This window comes from Ptychodera flava, chromosome 7 (assembly GCF_041260155.1).
Source record: "Ptychodera flava strain L36383 chromosome 7, AS_Pfla_20210202, whole genome shotgun sequence".
NCBI classification, from domain to species: domain Eukaryota; kingdom Metazoa; phylum Hemichordata; class Enteropneusta; family Ptychoderidae; genus Ptychodera; species Ptychodera flava.
Window position 1 is genome coordinate 36,892,961 of NC_091934.1, and position 18,665 is coordinate 36,911,625.

The 18,665-nt window shown below is 39.1% G+C and overlaps 1 protein-coding gene across 1 annotated transcript; it reads left to right on the plus strand.

Moving 5' to 3' along the window:
• Window positions 1-323: 323 nt before the first annotated feature.
• Window positions 324-17,767, plus strand: LOC139136474 (uncharacterized). Its single transcript, XM_070704200.1, has 6 exons — window positions 324-479; window positions 10,913-12,186; window positions 14,605-14,712; window positions 15,072-15,455; window positions 15,854-16,255; window positions 17,454-17,767. The coding sequence occupies exons 1-6, from the start codon at window positions 439-441 to the stop codon at window positions 17,765-17,767; spliced, it is 2,523 nt and encodes an 840-aa protein (XP_070560301.1). The 5' UTR covers window positions 324-438.
• The last annotated feature ends 898 nt before the right edge of the window (window positions 17,768-18,665 follow it).

Below are 18,665 nucleotides of genomic sequence, written 5' to 3' on the forward strand. Positions count from 1 at the left end.
TAACGAGACACCAACAAACACTGCCACTGATCATAGACTGAAAATTACAAACACTCCTAAAAATGGGTCTATATGAGATATTGTTCTGATATATTACTTGCGAATCAATTTTACGATTCAACAGAAAAATATGAAAGAATATTAAATATGAAAGAATATTAACGTTGTTTTAAAAGTTTTGGCCGACTTTTATCATTTATCCGTCATCGGACAGAGTCATATTGGCATTTTTCGGATATGACGCTGAAATTTACACTGAGTAGCGTCATTTTCAGCGTCAGCTACAAAGGTCACTTGAAGTTGAGGTCAAGAGGATTAGGATGACGCCAACTTTACGCTTGTGTATTTGCACCATTTGTCATTTTCAGATCACAGCTGGGGACAAAAATATGTTTTCTTCGCACTGTTGACTGTAAATTATCCAGCCACGGAGCAAGGATGGCCTCAGCGGATTGTGCTTTTAGGGATGGTACTGGTCGGTAAGTATACTCCGATAACCAATGCGATGAATAACTGATCCTCTGAGGAAATGAAATACCGATGTAAATTAAGCTTAGGGGTGACGTCAAAAGTTCAATGAAGGATAAAAAACTTAATTATTTTAGTTTGGGGTGGGGGGGGTTTGACCTAAAAAAGTTTCTATCCTACAAATCGATTTAAGGTAAAAATTGCCAGGGGAATGAATATTTTGAAAAAATAGAGCAGAAATGCACACTTTCGTGTTGAAGCCAGCGGAGGGAGTTGTTTTAACAAGGTGCAGAGCTGCACCTGGCCTAGTTAGTGTAAACAATGCAGGCTGTTGGCCTCTGTTGCACCATAGACGGTAGTTTCTCTACTGTCTATATGGTTGCACTCGGAATTTATAATTGTATTTTGCTACATTTCTGGTGCACGTGTAGTCCGCCTGAATGGAGTAGTGTGAACTGAGTTGTTACAACCACCAGGACAGTTGAGATAGTTTTTATACCTCTGGAAGGAGAAACCTGGACTTTATTGTTGTTGTTCTTGTTCATTCATTGTTAGTATGTTGTATTTATATTTGATGAAACACAAAGTGTGTTCCAATCTTAAGCCCCACTAGCTTTATCTTTTAGTATTATTTTTATGATTTTACTTTCAAACTAAAATAAGTTGGTGACAATGTAGTCATTTAGGTCTGTGTACACACTTATAACTACCTGCCAGGGCTATATATGCAATTTTGAACCAGATAAAGATTACACTGCGATTAAATGTTCGCCCAAACATTAAATCACAGCTCTAGCCCCATGCAGAAAAGCTAAAACCTTGATACTGTGCATATCTGCACTGAAATATTCATATAAACTGCACAGAGTAGTCCTAATTGTAATGCATAGGGGTGAATGTTTTCAACTGTGACACTGTATGTTTTGATCCTTTTTAATATTACCAATTTTTGAAAATGCCAGGAAATCAAAATGACCGTTAAAATTTTAATTTACATGTGAAATGTTTCTGAAAGGAATGGTTTCCTAATGCAGTAAAAGTTCATATCTCTTCAGAGGGTAGATTTCAGAAAGGAGAGAATAGGTAGATAATTTGAGGTCAACAAATTTCAAGAGTTACAGCCAGTGGGGCTTTAACGATGCATTACTTTATTTCACCCCTAAATTGACTGATCCGTAGCTTTGCTTTACATAGAAAGAGCCCGGCAACAGGTTCAATATAAGTCAATTAAGTTTCTAGGGGGGGGGGGGGAGAAACTAAGGGAATTAAGTTTTTTATCCTACATTGAACTTTTGACGTCGCCCCTTACTGGTGATACCTAGTTCTACGTGGCAAGGCTTTGTGCTACTGCCTATAGGTCTCCCATCACAGTACTCTGATAGACTGCACTGAAAGATCCGTCGCTCGATACCCTGCTGACATGCCTTAGACAAAACCGCAAGCTGGCACCTTAGCCCTGCGTATGTGTTCCCGGTGTTTATATGACCTCGCACGAGGCCATATTAACGCCGGGAACACACAGCATCGTACGCAGGGCTAGCTGGGGAATTTGGAAACGCGGCTGTCAGCGGGTAGCCTGCGTCTACGCGAGTGATCAAAAGTTAACCCCACCACGGATAGCTGCGTGCCGCATCGTAGCGAAAATAGGTCAATTACTACGACCCAACTTGGGTGGGGACTTTGAACGGCAAAATAATCCAAAATGCGCGTGATTCAATAAAATGACCTGATTATTGCTCATTCCCTATAACTGTTATTGTGAAAGAAATCTCTGGTTCGTTAACGTATTTCGGCTGATTATCCGAGGAGTACTGAACATGTTCACTCCGGCAGCGGACTTTGACTTACATTGATATGCTAATAAGGACGTTTCACGTTCGAAAGTGAATATAGAGTAAGCATCCGTTTCTAACTCCATGGAGTGAGGATCAAATAATTTTTTTCAGACTTTCAAGCAAGTTTGATTATTGTTTCCGTCAACTTTTATGCCCTTTATTCCTTGAAATTCCTAAGCATTCAAGTTTACATATAAACTTTTTGTCTATATCAGCGTGTTTTTAGCCGGATGCCGGCCAAATTGACCGGCTACTTCCGTATTTTGGCCTACTACTTTTCAGTATTGTTTCACTCACAACCCCACATTCTGGTTTTGATAAAAATAGTTTGATTTTGGTGGTCTGGCAAGCCGGAGAAGTGCCGATGTGGCTATATGTACAATTTACGCGGGGAATTTGTTGCTATCACTGTAGTATCGCGATCGGCGAATGCGTTGCACAATACTACTATGCTCTCGAGGACGACCTTCCTGATCACAGCCCGAATTATTCCGACATTCACATCGGGTATACCGGCCAAACATTGGACTAACGTACAATTACGTTATGCCCATCAATAGCCGACCATTTCCGAATGAAGCCGACGTTTGTTTCGCTCAAACGCGGAAGAGAAAGTCGACGCTTGAAAACTTTGATCTTCTGCGTAAGAGTAGTACCTTGTCTGATGGGTTTGGTAGGTTGTTGATCAAATCTAAATAAGCAAAAAAAAAAAAAAAAAAAAATACTTGGTCTCATTTTTCGTACTTTTGAAACGCCTTGTCATGTTAATTAATTTTTAATTTACATATTTAATGAACTTCCCTAATTAGAGTGACTTGTCCAGAAACACATCATCAAATTTGATTAAACTTTGTTCAGATGTTGATCTACATATAACAGTGCTGTAATACAATTCATTGATACTTAGTGGTATCGCTTATGAAATGTGGTACACGTGATAATTTATAAGTGTTATAATAGAATACAAAAAAGTTTAGCAACATCCTGCCGATTAATTACTAATCGACTTATTTAATGACCTTTTGTAATTAGGATGGCGGCCCATATTGGTTTTACGTTTTCACCACCATGCAACTCATCTTTAATCACAGACCCAATTAATGAACCGGACTCTATCCTCTCCAAGGACTTGTACCTCTTAATGAATTTTTGTAATTAGGCAGATATGTCAAGAAATAGTTCAACAAATTTCATGAAACTTGGTACAGATATTGAGCTCACACTGCTTGAGCAGTGAATAAAGACGTTTATCTGTATCATGTTACGGAATTTTTAATGGAGCGACATAGACATGTGAGTTATTTAATACCATTAGTATTAACCTGCTTTCCTTGACATGACCATTTTCATTGCTAATGCGATGCTTGAGATAAGCCTTTATATGTAATTTTTGTACAATCCCATTCTAATGACATTTTATCAATAATACTGTCGTTGGTATGGAAAGGCATATATGGGAAAATATAGCTTGTCTTATATGGTGATTGGCCAAACAAGATAACAACGCAGAAATGACAATGAATGCACCCATGTAGTTACAGATCTAAAAGTATGCTTTAAGGTATTATGGGTGTCGGGAAGAACGGAATCTGTGGAAAAGATCATCTCTGCGTTTACGGAAACAGATGCTATGCAGTGGAGGAAGCAAGAGGTACAGAAATATAAAACTGACTGAACACTACTGAAAGATTAACATCTGCACAACGTTTCATAAAATTTGGAAGCAGTATTTATGGTAATAGCCCGCTAAGCTTATTTAGGAAAAGTCATGGACTATGTAAATTAGCCAATAATTAACATAATACTGCTAACTGTCTTTGTATACTATTGTAGGACTGCATGCTGAGTTGACTTTTCAGATCCTCAGATTCAGATCTCAGATTCAGACCTCAGATCTCAGATCCTATAACTTCAGACGCAGATTCGAACTTACAAGCCTGTTACAATACCCATATTAACAGCATGATTGCAATATTTAAAATAATAATTTTGATATGTGTACAAGGCAGGTATGAAAAAAAATTCTCTACATAAAACATTTTTGCTCAGCAAGCTTACAATTACAGATTAGCTATTGAACTTGCTTCTTCCGACCCCTAAATTCCTGATCTAGCCCGGGGTCACTGGCCTCAAACGTTGATTAGTTATATTCCCTCGCCATCAATATAGCGAACATGGTAAAATATGGACAGTCGAAAGCTAATCTTTACATGATCGTCGCGGTCTTGATCGTGTGTTTATCTCTATGTATTGACTATAGAGGGCGTATACAAGCACTAACTTAACGTTCCTGCACTCTCGGAACCAGAGTTCTTATCGTGCGTTCGCTCATAATTTCTAAAACCTTTTAAAATCTAAATTATATTTTATTTATCAGTGTATTATATCAAACTTTGAAAGTTGTGAAATTGATTCCGAATCTGCATCTGAAGTTATAGGATCTGAGATCTGAGATCTGAATCTGAAGGTATCTGAAGATCTGAGAATCTGAATCTGAGGACCTGAAAAGTCAACTCTACCATTTGTACCATGCTTCATTAAATTTGTTGCAGTATTAATCTGTTTATTGCATTTCAAGGCCTCCGGCCCATCTGCAGAGGAGTTACACGTCAAAAAATGCAAAGAAATTAAAACTTTCAAATTTACAATACAAAAATAGACCAATCCGTAATTAACAATTTCTATATCAAGGATTGTCTACATTTAACTTACAAAGTAATTCTTTTCGCAACTGACAAGCTTTAAAACAGAAAATACCAAGCTTACGCAATACGCGTTCATCGGTAGAACGTAATAAACGCTGAAACTGACATATATTTGGATGAATACAGATATCTTCAGGTAAGTACAATGATCTGATAATATGATAAGTGGGACATTCCAACAAAAAATGAAACTCATCTTCGACTTTGTTAGAATTACACATTTCACAAAATCTTTCAGTTGAAACTAAACCCACATGTCTACCTTTTTCTATATTTAAAGGAAGGCATGAACAACGGAAGCATTCTATTGTTTGGCGGATTTTAAAATTAATATTTAAAGACATGTATTTCTTCGGTTCAAGGGCGCTCTTAAACTCAATATATGTACGCATTTTATTTATTTTCATAATGTTTCCCCGCCATTGTTGCTTGCAAATATCTTTTACCCTTTTCTCAAAATCACTTAAAAACATTTCTTTGTTACCAACCTCCTGTGCCAGCCATACAAAGCCAAAACCATAAGAATATAAAATATTCTTAATTGATGTAACCCAGTTATGCCTCCCTAATTCATCAAGTTGGAAGCATGACATATGCTTGGCGTGGTAATCTTGAGGAGGGTAATTCTAACAACCTTAACCAAAACTTAATACAGCGTTTCAGAGAGTACACAAAAATAGGAAATCTGCCACATTCTCCTACTACAGCTTCATTGCACTTGGTGGCAAACCTAAAAAGGCCCTACACCACTTTCTTTGTATTTGTTCCAGTTTTTCATAATGTTGGAAACCCCATATTTCAGAAGCGTAAATCATAATTGGTAAGATAGTTTGTGTCAAAAAGCATAAAATGTGTGTTACATGGCAATCCTCCAATTTTTTTTGTCGCAACAGATAGCATGGCTAGAGTTTTATTAGCTTGCTCCGCTAATGTAGAAACCGCTTTGCCCCATCTATTTCTAGAAGATAAAACAATACCTAGGTATTTATAATAGGAAATAACTTCAATATTTTGACCATTCAAAACCCACTTTTCTGTGCGAGCTCTATGACCTCCATTACGAAAAACAATTATTTTGTCTTATTAATATTTACAGCCATTGACCATTTAGTGCAAAATTCACCCAAAATATTAATCAACTTCTGTAAGTTTACAACAGAGTCAGAGCATATTACAACATCATCAGCGTACAGCAGTGAAAATAAGTTGTACATATCTTGTGTTATACCACTCTCCGCCTCGTGCCCATTGTTCTAACCATGCTTTCTAATTTCCATAACCGAATATTTTTTTATTACCACCTGGCTTTCTTTTGTTTAAAAAGTGTCCGATTTACAAGTTCTTTTGTTTAAAAGTGTCCGATTTACTAGTAAATCGGACAGTTCTTTTGTTAAAAACTGTCCGATTTACTAGTAAATCGGACACTTTTAAACAAAAGAACTTGTAAAATGGACACTTTTAAACAAAAGAAAATCACATGGCGACGAGTAAAAAAACCAAATGCGAGACATTAACCAGAAGGAATTTATTTCACCATCAAGTACAGAGTAAAGACACTTTAAAAGAATCACCGGACTGAATTAATTTTGCACGACTGTACATCTCAAAATCAATTACAGGTCACCGTGAAATAACGGTATTGATTGCAAATATCACTTCTGTGTTAAGGTTATTGTTATCACGATCATTCGAAGCTGAATTTAAGACTTCAAAGTCAGTTGTCAAACACTGAATGTGGAGATTTCAGTCGCCTTTGGTAAAGTTCAATCTACTCAATCTAGCTATAGGAAACACACGCGCAGTACCACAGTCATTGTGGATCTAGACATATTGTTTTTTTGTACTTGCAGTTTCTGTTGCGCCTTTCTCTGACGTGGCTGTGTAGCTTGGTCTTCCGATTGTGGCCGTTAGCACTGGCGTGACAGGGGACTTTTCTTTTCCATCTTTGGCTTTGGTAGTTGAAGTGCACCGGATACAGCTTTCATTTGTACTTCATCCGCCCATGGAGGTACCTCCATGATCCGCCATATCGAACTACGTAGAGCGACTCGGCAATTGCATGTATGCTGCTCAAAGTTTTCGACCCAAATGAGCAAAGCGTGACTCTAACGTCGATCTGCAAACACCTTTTCACTTCATTCAACCAACCAATCAAGCAAATTCATACAATTCAAATAAAACCAGGTGCTCAACCACGTCATCGCACTACAATAGCAACACATGTCAACTTTGTTTTATCCAATCATGGGTTGTTTTATTATACTTTCGTTCAACAAGGTGTCAAAACGCGTCAATGTTTTCCTGCCAAAGTTTCAACGTGCACTGCACTAAAATTACAAATAAAAACTTTCGGCGTGCAAACAAGGCTCTAAAACTCGGCAAATTCGTGGTATAACACGGTAAGCGAACTCGTAGTCGGCGGTTTACGGAATTTAACGGTACAGTTTGCCATAAAACTCCTCGGCCCTGCGGGCCTCGGAGTTTTACTGGTAAACTGTACCGTTAAATTCCGTAAACCGCCTCCTACTCGTCCGCTTACCTATAGTTAATTGAATTCCAATGCTACCAGAGTTTTTTAACATGTCGTTCAATTCTTCAATAAAGAAAGTAAATAGTACAGGGCTAAGCATACATCCCTGCCTAACACCAGATGGACAATCAAAATAATTTGAAAGCTTAGACCCGGACTTTACACATGATTTCACATTAGAGTACATGGAGCGAAGAATGGAAAACATTTTACCTGAGACACCGAGAAGAGAAAGCTTATAAAGAAGTAAAGAATGATTCACACTGTCAAATGCCTTTGCAAAATCAACGAAAAGGCAATAAAATTTCCCACCCCTTACACTCAAATATTTTTGTATCATTGCGTGCAAAACAAAGATATTATCAACTGTGCTGTGATCTCTTCGAAAACCCGCTTGACAATCAGATCTTAATTCATTGAGTTCCGCCCATGATGTCAAACGCTCATTTAGAATTGAGGTAAACACTTTACCAAAAACATTTAAAAGAGAAATACCCCGATAATTACCTGTATCATTTCTATTTCCCTTTTTAAACAGAGGAATAACAACACCTCTAGCCCATTCTTCGGGAAAATAACCAGATTCAAAAATTCTATTAAACAAAACGTGTATAAAGGGAATAGTAACATCTGCTGAAAATTTCAAAAATTCTCCAGGAATGCCATCAACTCCCGGTGATTTACAAGATTTTAATCTTTTCAGACTCGATGCGATTTCCTCAATAGAAATACTCTTGTTCAAAATATCGTCATCTTGAATACTGGTCGATGACGTGTCCATGCCATGTAAGAAATCATTTACAGTGTGTGTAAGATTTTCATCTCCTGACACTGTGTCACCACATTGCTCATATAAATTTTTAAAATAATCATACCATTCCTTTAAGCTTATACTATTTGCATTGCACTGCCTACGATTCATGCACGATTTTAAAACTGACCACACATCTGACGACCCAGTCTTAAATGCTTTGTCAAGTTTCTCTTGAACTAAATTTTGGTACACCCGTTTCTTGTTGCGACATGTTTCCTTAAAGTCTTTCTTTGCTGTAAAATAGTCCCCCAAAGCAACTGTAGAATTTGAATCTCTGAAAATTTTTATGTTACAGTATTTCCAGACATATCATCCTAATTAAAAAAATTCATCAAATATGCAAATTAGCAATTTATTGACACAATACTGACATATGTTATAGTATGATATTAGAACTCTGTGTGACCAACATCTGTACAGTTTCTTCAAATTTGGCGCAGTCGCTCTAGAAACAGTGCTCTAATCATTAATTATGCAAATTAGCACTCATTATGCATGCAACACCAAAATAAATGGACGTGTATATGAATGCAATAGTGTATTATCCTTGTACTAAGTTTGAATAGAATTGGCTCGGGTATGTCTGCGATATCTGCATTCATGAGCCCCTGTACATGAACATAGCATATTTCTGTATTATCTCTTAGTTGGCCATCCTTGAGCCCTGTGGACGGACATCAAATACAGGAAACAAAACGGCCGTCACACGGCCATATTTGATCGGGTCTCAAAACAAATCGACATGCATATCTTTCAAGGCATCGATGAGATATCTGCATGAACAGACGCACATACGCACGTATAATTCCCCCGGACAGTGTCCGTTGGGACTAAAAACTACCCTAATTAGTCAATTAGTAAATAATTGACAGGATGTTATTAACATTTTTGCATTCCATCATAACACTGACAGATTATCACCTGTACCAAGTTTCATCAAATTTGATGAAGTATTTCTGGACATATCACTCTAATTGGGAAAGTTCATGAAATATGTACTAAATTACAATTCATTAATATGGCACTGCTAAGTGTCTTGCAATGTGAACTCAACATAAGTACAAAGTTATAATATGACATTTGATGAACCATTTCTTGACATTTCAGCCTGATTACAAAAAGTCATTAAATATGCAAATCAGCATGCACAGACGCATGCACGGATGAGTAATAAACCTATAAGTCTCCCCAGACCATGTCCGTGGGGACTAAAAACACGCGTTTTTGAGAAGTCAACCGTATGCCCACTGTTTTTGAAAAAAAAATTGAATCCTTCGATGACCGAGCTGATAAAAAGTACTACGTTTCGGGTGTGTGACCTTTTCTACGTGAAGATGTGGATTGGAAATACGTGTCAATGAACGTTAGTCGCTAAATGTTGATTTTCGAAGTGCCATATCGCGATGTTCTTTAGTTTGCAGGGCTTGTTTCCCCTCAGTTTTCGCGCGAGGGCTCATTGGTAAACGGGAAAACAAGGTTCACGTAGGCGGTGGATACGGAAGTTTCCCTCGAACAAGGGGAGAAACGTGGACTTTATGATGAGTTTACAAGCGCAGCTGAGTACATCGTGTACTTAGACGTGGTGGGTGTGCTCGTAAAGGGAGATCGGCACAAGTTTTGGATTCAAAATCTGCTGTTTACGGCGGAGAAACTGCGCGCTGCAAATCTGAGGCGATAGTCAGCGGTTTTCTCTTTGACAGTCAGTAGTGCTTTGGTAGGCCTATAACTGGTAACACACAGCTCTGCCATGCAGAGCTATGGTGACACCACGCTATAATGAGACTCAATATTAAGAAATCCAGGGGAGAAAACGTGGAATAAAACCGCAGTTCTCGTCCGACAGACAAAGGAACTTTATGATCAATATATGGACTTGAGCCTTTCTGAATGTTTAGAGACTATGCTATGCAGGATTTTGGTAGGGAAGAAAGCAGCCAAAGGCGGGCTTTATCATTGCGTTTTGCAGTGCTAAACACAAGAGGTTGAATTTGAAGCTCTAGATAACTGTATTTTTTTGATGGACTTCCATACATCTGTTTTAGTTTTTAACTTTTTTACACCGTCTCATTTTTTACTCCTAAAAGTAAAACCATGTCAAAAAGCTTTGTGCTCAACTTGCCAATACAAACTTCATTTGTGTCTGGTCCAACATTATAGCTGTATGAATTTTCCTGAAAACTGGGCCAGATGTAAACAATAAAATTACACGCTGTACACATTCACTGTATTAACTGCATACTTTTACAGACAGTAGTGAAGAAAAATGGGAACATATTTGTTTTATTGAACAATGATAATTACGATATCTTCATAACTTACTGCTTTACATTTTAGATAACTGAGCGTCGCCTGTTTTCTCTACGTGGTGCATAATTGAATTTCCTGTGAAGGCAGAATAGAGAAAAAGAACTTGTATAACAGTTGAAGTGTCAAATTCCCTGAAAGGGTCTTTGGTCGCAGTGCGCCGGAGCGCCCGCACGCGACTGAATCTTTCAGTCTGATGTTGGTGCTGATGCATAGAAGTAATGCCATGATTTTTTTTCTTTATAATCTATTGCAGTAGAGACTCTAAATGTCCACCTCCAGCTGCATTAGTCGTGTGCTCACACATCGGATCCCCAATCACAGGTGGCGTTGCTGCCGCTATACATCAACTGATCTTCTTTCTCCATTCAATCGGATTAGACATATATTGTACCGCATTCGGAGTAAACAACGACAAACAAAATGATTTGCACAAATTTGAAGTCAGTATCATATATCCCGACCCCCCTGATTTATATCGTCTCAAACAAGAAGATATCAGCTGGCTTCATAGCTATGAGATTTATTTCCCCGGCATCTGCAAAATCAAAAATGTGAAAATGGTGTTTTGTTTTGGTCTTGTTACAACTTACCCCGCGCGTGCACTTAAACAGAAAGAGTTTCCCGGTGCGTCATTTTACCTCGTCAATCCGTATACTTTTGAAACGCCCTTAAAAATCCTTGGATACGGAGAAGCAGATTACAAAATATGGAAAAGATCTCTTCTGGAGAGCAGTAAAGAAGCAAATGCCGTGTTTTCGATCGGTTCAGAAATATTCGAACATTTTGACTTCGAATATCAATATTTCGACCCGGAAGTTAAACACTACTCTCTTAGGCTTACACCTGATGATGCACTTTTCAAGCAAAAGGCGCCATCTAAAATTCCGCAGAGCGGGAAATTTCAAATTGTAATGTTCGTTGATGAAAATGACGTCACATTCCTGACTAGCGAGTCTATAGTGGCAAAGGCCCTGAATTTCATGGCAGAGAGCTTTCACAACGTGTGCAAGGAAACCCCCAAATTGACCATTATTACCATGAATAAGGGTCTCGAGGATGATATCAAGAATAGTCTTAATCCAAATCCTCAACTTGAAATAAAGTACCGGTCATTCGTAGGTACAGAGGTCGTTTCCGAACTGCGGCGGTCGCACTTACTACTCGTGCCCCCGTCTTCCTTCAATTCGATCAATCTTTCGCTATCGACAATCGCATTGGGGATACCTGTTATGATTCCACTGCACTCTGCCTGTCACAAACAAATCAAAGAATACCTACCCTATTTCGAGAGTGATGTAGCCGTCGACATGAAGAGTAGTCATATTGTCCTCGGGCAGAAAATAATGGATGCTGTGGTCAATTTCCCTAAGTACCTGTACCGGGCCCAGCAAATGAGACGCTCACTGGAATTGAAGTCAGCTGAAGTGTCAGAGAGAACGAAAGAAATGATTTGTGAAATAATCTCTGAATCCGAAGGCCTCTGCCTCCCTATTTCTCCTGGAGACGATAATCCCAGACGATCAACAGGTAAGGGTTTGCGATTGTTTAGGAATCTTGATGACGTATTACTGCACTGTCACAAATACACTAGTACGGCCTCCGCATATACTATAGCCTAAGCCTACATCATAGGCTTAGGCTAAGTGCTGTAACAACTTGAAGGGCGTGATTTTGAATCAACACAGCAGTGTAGAAGCGGTTGCATGAGACATATCTTGTAAATACTCAACTGACGACATATGCAATTTGAGTTAAGGGAGACAGTAATTCGCATTACTGCATGTAGGAAATATCTGTATCAACATCGAAATATTTTTCAATGCCACAATTAAATTTAGGATAGGCGAGGGTCATGGTCAACAAGTTTGGTCACATTTGAGAAAAAAAAATTGGGAGGAGAACATTTCGAACTACAGACATGCGATTTTATCCGGTCCATCCCCTTACAATAAATTAAAGCTCCCTGAATATTTTAAGGCTCGAAAGTCCCAGGTTACGAGCTTGCTCAGTTAGTACTGATTACAACTGCAGGTTTGCAAGAGGTGCCGTTATTCGGGGACGTTACTAGAATGTGCTTGGTAACATGGTTTGGTTGCATTTGTATAAGCAGACAGTTTGCCTCTAATTTAGTCTGGTTCTCTGTCCCATTTCTGCCGCTGGCTGCGCTGCTCACGAAAATAGGGTCAGGTGTGGGCTACGCGTGGGCCGCCATTTTAGTCAGAATTTTGAATTGTTCATATTCAATGGGCAAAGTCACCTGACAAGATCGTGCGGTCAGCACATTCGTATAGTTGCATGTTTTGAAATTTGAAATGACGAAACATCGAACGCTGCCTGGCGTTGTACTTCTATGACGGCATTTAGAGAGCCATCATTATCTACGGCCTGGGGGTTGGAGGAATGTGGGGGCACTCAAAAATTGAAAACTTCAAGTGAGGGTTGCTCAAAATGTGGAGAGGAAGAAGCGGGGTTACTCAATTTTTGGTATGAAATAAATTGAAACGCTCAGATTGCACCATTGCACACATCAATTTTTCTCAAAATTGTCGAGCTCTCCCCTTGGGGTATTCTAAGTCAAAATCAAATTGGAAAGCACCTCTCAGAGTGCACCAAACTGCACCACCGCACACATCAATTTCTCAATTTTTTCACAGGATCTAGGACAAAACAGAACTGTTGTTAATTCTTCCTTTATTATTACAGAAACATTTATTTCAATGGACTTCCGTTCAATAACCATTTTACAGCTAACCATACTGTATTCAGGCTTTTCATTAGAAGGTGGCAGCTGGAGAAATGACACAAAAAGGTCACAGATTTTCCATTCCTGCATATGTTCTTTGGTCTTCAATCTCTGGCAAACTTATACTGTTTTTAACAAAACATATCGTCATTGTTTGGTTGTTGGGTATCGTGAATTAAACACTAACCATGCAAAAATGTAAAAAATATCAGTGTTCAATTTCCTTTTCAAACAATTTTACCGAGTGCAAAATAAATTGGAATGCCTCTCAGATTGCACCATTACGCACACCAGTTTCTCCGAATTTTCGATGCGAGAAGGGGAGCCCCTCTTCTTTTCTCCCCTATGGGGTGTCCAAACAGTTTTACTTAGTAAAAAAGCAAATTAAACACCTCTGAAATTGCATCATCCTGCACATTGCACACATCAGTTTCTCACAATTTTCCACACAGGCAAGGGGACACCCCCTCTGACACTTCCCTCTCAGCCTCTCGCGTATTCTCCCCCTGTACTTTCAAATTCTACCCAATCAGATCTCCTCGTGAAAACCCTGTCATGATACCCATCCAAGTTAAACAATACTACATGTTATAGCGTGAGCTTTTGTATTTGTATTTGTATTTTTATTTTGTCACTTTGAATTTCATTTTGTTGGTTTCAACTTTTTCAACAATTATGACATAACCAATGATAATCTGGCAAGGTACACCAGGATATGAACTCCCCCGGCCGTAAATAATGACGACTTCCTTAGTGGTGAAACGACAATTTTCGTCTATTGCTTTTCTCAGACGAGACTATGGTGTTAAAATTACCCCATGGGCATACGAAATCTAAATTCGAAGGTTACTCCAAGTTGGAAATAAATTCAATGCTATCACTGCGCTCGTACTATTGAGTAGTGAAAGCCATGGTTATAGCCTAAACCTGACCCTATTTTCGTTAGCAGCTCAGCTAGCAATAGAAATTGGGGCTGGAGACCAGACAACCTGAGTGAGCCAGTGTGGAATGGCAAACTTGTGTAATTGCGCATGCTCTGTCTTGCACGTCGTCCTTTGCAGAATTAGTCTTCATAGGTTTTTCAAGACATCAATCTTGGCAGCTTTCCACTCTTTAGTAGATTAAAGTGCCATATCTCTCGTCTAGCTTTGTGAAATAGGTTGCCCGATTGAAACAATGTAATAATTACAAATTATATGCAGGTGAACAAGCAAAGGATGAAGACCGTCGACGTGAGTCCAGCGAAGACACGAGTGCAAAAAGTGAGAATGATTTCAACACAAACAGTGAAAGACAGGAACGCAGACCAGGTAAGTTAACTTGGAAGGTGAAAAATAAGTTTTTCTCGGTGTTAGCTGACAGAAATAAACCACTGGAGTGCAGTTCACTCTGTAAATCTCGCTGTCGGCACTATAAAAGATATTCTGCAATATATCATATTTAGTGGTTTCATCAACATTATTCTTCCCACTTATTCCTTTCTCAGCTTTATTTTTTGTTTAAATTTGTGTTCTTTATATTTTAATAAAAGATAATGATTACCTTTTGGCAAGTCTTTCTTATAACTATCAAAGGAAATGGATACAACGTTCAGCACAAAACACTGAATCTTTTAAAAAGCATTTAGAAAAAATATAAATGTTGGTATCATTTTTGTACTTTTTCTAAGGCCAACTTCGTGTACGGTTGAGTGTGAGGGAGGGTGCACCAGATGGTGGCAGGTCAATGGATGAAGTGGAGGAAGACCTGTTCAGGCATGCCAGTACCCAAACAAATGCCGAGGACTTCGGGCGAGAAATGACCACTCTAGACCCAGGACTTTACGGGGTAGATATTAAGAAGGGCTGTCTTTTCTTCGTTATGAGATGTGAGTCGCCTGAAGCAGCAGATGCATTGTGGGCTGCCTATAAAAGTGGCAGGCTGGATAGGATGGCTGACAAGATCTTTTTATCTATACCTATTCTTAATGATATTGGGGCGAGGAGGCTGTCCTTGGAAACTTTCATGGATTTCCAGGAATATTTACTGTGTAAGGAAGAAATCACTGAGAGAGGTATGAAGCAATATCAAAGTCTACAGCTTGTTTCAGCTCAGTAAACTCACCTCAAGAAAGCTTTAAACTCTTGGTTGCACTTTGCTCGAGGGACCATAAAACTATTTTCTCTCTGAATCAAAATTGGGAATCAGAGGTTATCATGGAAATTGGAGATAAAATATACAAGTAATCTCAAATTCGCTCATTAGTCAAATTCAAATTCATCTTCGTATTAACTCCATGGACAAAAGCAAAACGGGGAAAAGTGATTTTTCTCGACAAAATGGGTCCGCTTAGTCGTTAGTTTCGTTTCTGCGTAATTTTGATTAGCTCACAACGCAATCCTCATGTGTTGTATGTCGAGGGTTACAAATAATTTTTCCAGTAAAATATATTATTTTGTACTCTTTCCACAGAAAGAAAAAGACTACTTGAAAGACAGCAGGAAGCTGATATTGAAGTATTGCGTCATCGAAACCAGGAAATGAACAACGATAAGCACCAGCACTGCGTTAATATCTGTCTCCGAGAGCAGAACTTGAAGGATAAACAGACTCTGAGGGATCAGTTGCAGTCAGCTTTCGTCGGCGATGGTCAAGCCTACAGAGAAGAGCAATCAACAACTTTTCATGAGTGGCTTAGTCTCAAAAACGAAGTTCGAGAATTTTTCAACAAAGTTGGTCTTGTGAAAGCAAAGGAAATGCTCAGCGTAAAGATTAATGCCCTGGATAGCAAACTGACACTACAGATGGAAAGGAAAAATTCAACACTCCTTGAAATTGCCGATCTGAATCTTGCCAAGGCTCGAATCGAAAAAGGTTAGTTGAATCACCGCAAGTACACTAGCGCATTTACAGGCAGATTATATAGCACACTGACGGTTTCAGTGTCCATCAGAATCACTGGCGGTAGATATTGCCCGGTCTATGCTGGACGTAAAACAATTTGCATCACGATGAAAGGTATTTGTCACGCAAGACGGCTGGTTACAGACCGGGATTAAATTATTTGCATAATAGCACACTAATAGACTTTTCACACAGAAATTCTTTGTATCAGGCCGAACGAAATCTACCGGCCATGCTCGTTATGTTCGCAGGATGTGTCCAGGCCGTAATTGTACAATTGCATTTGTTCATGGGGAGACATCGCACGCGCTGTAGCCCCGGAAAACTTGTGAATTTAGTGGCTTGCATGGATAGAAGTGTCTGTGTGGACAAGTGCATGTCTGAGAAGCGTCATTGTCCATATCTGCGTGCTTTTATAGTATAAAAAGTGAAACGCACCCATCTATTAAAAATAATGGTCAGAATGAAAATCCTGTTTGCACTCATGCATGTGGTCCCCGGCGGTGGCAGCCCCCGGGTTGGTGGGTACCCATGCTTGTTACCCAAGTTTGAAAAGTACCCCCTTTCCTAGAATATTTCTGAGAAAAACATCCCCTATTTGTGGCAAATCTGGGAGAAATTAGCTGTAAAAAACATACCCTTATTTTCGAAATCTAGGAGGTTAGTATGTTGACTTCCAGGGTTGACCCTGGAGGTTGACTTTGTATACATGTACATACATCACAAATGTTTGTCCTCACCTGATTTTAGTCACATTCATACACAATCATCTTCCTTATCCATTTGGATCTGGAGTTCTCTTCTGGCTCCTGTGTGACAATACACCTCCCATCATCTACTGTCCCTCGTGTTTCTAGGATTCTTTGCTTATTCTTCACATTGTCAGTCTTTTTTCTGGATTTTGCATTTATTATTTTTACTCTGAAAAAGTACCCCTTTTTCTCGATTTCACTGACCTAGAATCTCCGAGATGACTGAAGAAAAAACCCCCTTTCCGTGAATTTGGTAACGCGCATGGGTACCCACCAACCCGGGGACTGCCACCACCGGGATGTGGTCAAATTTACATCATGTTTTCCGCTTTACTTTTTAACTCTTGTCTCTTTTCAGAAGTTGTCCTATCGCTTATTTGCCTATTGCAGTACTATTTATTTTTTATTTTGCGTAGGCTTACCTAAGAAGGGTACTATCTGGACCGTTCCTTCTCAAAAGAAACCTGGGGGACTGCAAACGCCAATCGGATTGACTGTCAAACAGAATGGGCAAGTGGTCGTGACAGACAGAGGGCCTGTCGAAGAACAAGGAAGTGTACATACACTATCAGAGAAATTCCAACCAGTGTCAGTCATGACGTTTTACTCACTGCCGTTACCATTCAAGCCGTGGGATGTAGCTGTGGCTGGAAAGATACATACTACATCGCTGACAGAGATAACCATTGTATTCTCGTCTGCAATTGAAACAGATAATTGCCTTAGATAAGCTGCGAAATCCCACAGGCGTGTATGTAAGTCGGGATGGTCACATCTTTATAGTTGATTACAGGTATGTGGGAGATTGTATCTTGAAGTGCACAAAAGATGGCAAGGTCATCGCGACTAAAGAAATTAGATTGCCCTGGGCCATAACAATGAATAGCAAATACCAGCTTATAGTTTCATCTCGCGGTGAACATTGCATGTACATTTTAGACAGCGATCTCAATACCGTGGCTTCATTTGGACATGAACACCTAGAGTATCCATATGGAGTAGGTGTTGATCAACACGATAACATCTACGTCTCCGATGAGAACAAACTTTGCAAATTCAGCCACGATGGTAAATTTATTTGCAATGTTTCCGTACAGATAAACCCCTACTATCTGACAGTGTGTGAGGATGGCAGAATTATTTGTACAGATTACAGTGAAGACTGTATCAAAGTTTTGTACACGAAGTAACGTGACTAGAGAGAGAGAGAGAGAGAGAGAGAGAGAGAGAGAGAGAGAGAGAGAGAGAGAGAATGTGTTTTTGCCTGTGGAAGGAAATGTCCAGCAACAAAAATGTCTCCCTGCTAAGTTTGTGATTTTAACTTAGAATACCGGAGGAACATAGTTTCCCCTTGTATATCGTTCCGCGTTTTGCTTTGTGTATTCCTGGAAATCAAAACGATTTTGTTCATTCTCCATTGTGCAGTCCTGTTTCTAACAATAGCCATCTAACAAATGATTTGTTGAAATATTGTGACTGTTTAAGGATTGATGTACAAAATAATCAGCGGACAACTGCAGCATTGTCTGAAACATGAATGCATGTTACTGCATAGCTGTTTGTGACTTACTGAAGCCTTGTTTGTTTTTCTGACAAATTCTTGTTCATGCATTCAGAGACTGTTAAAG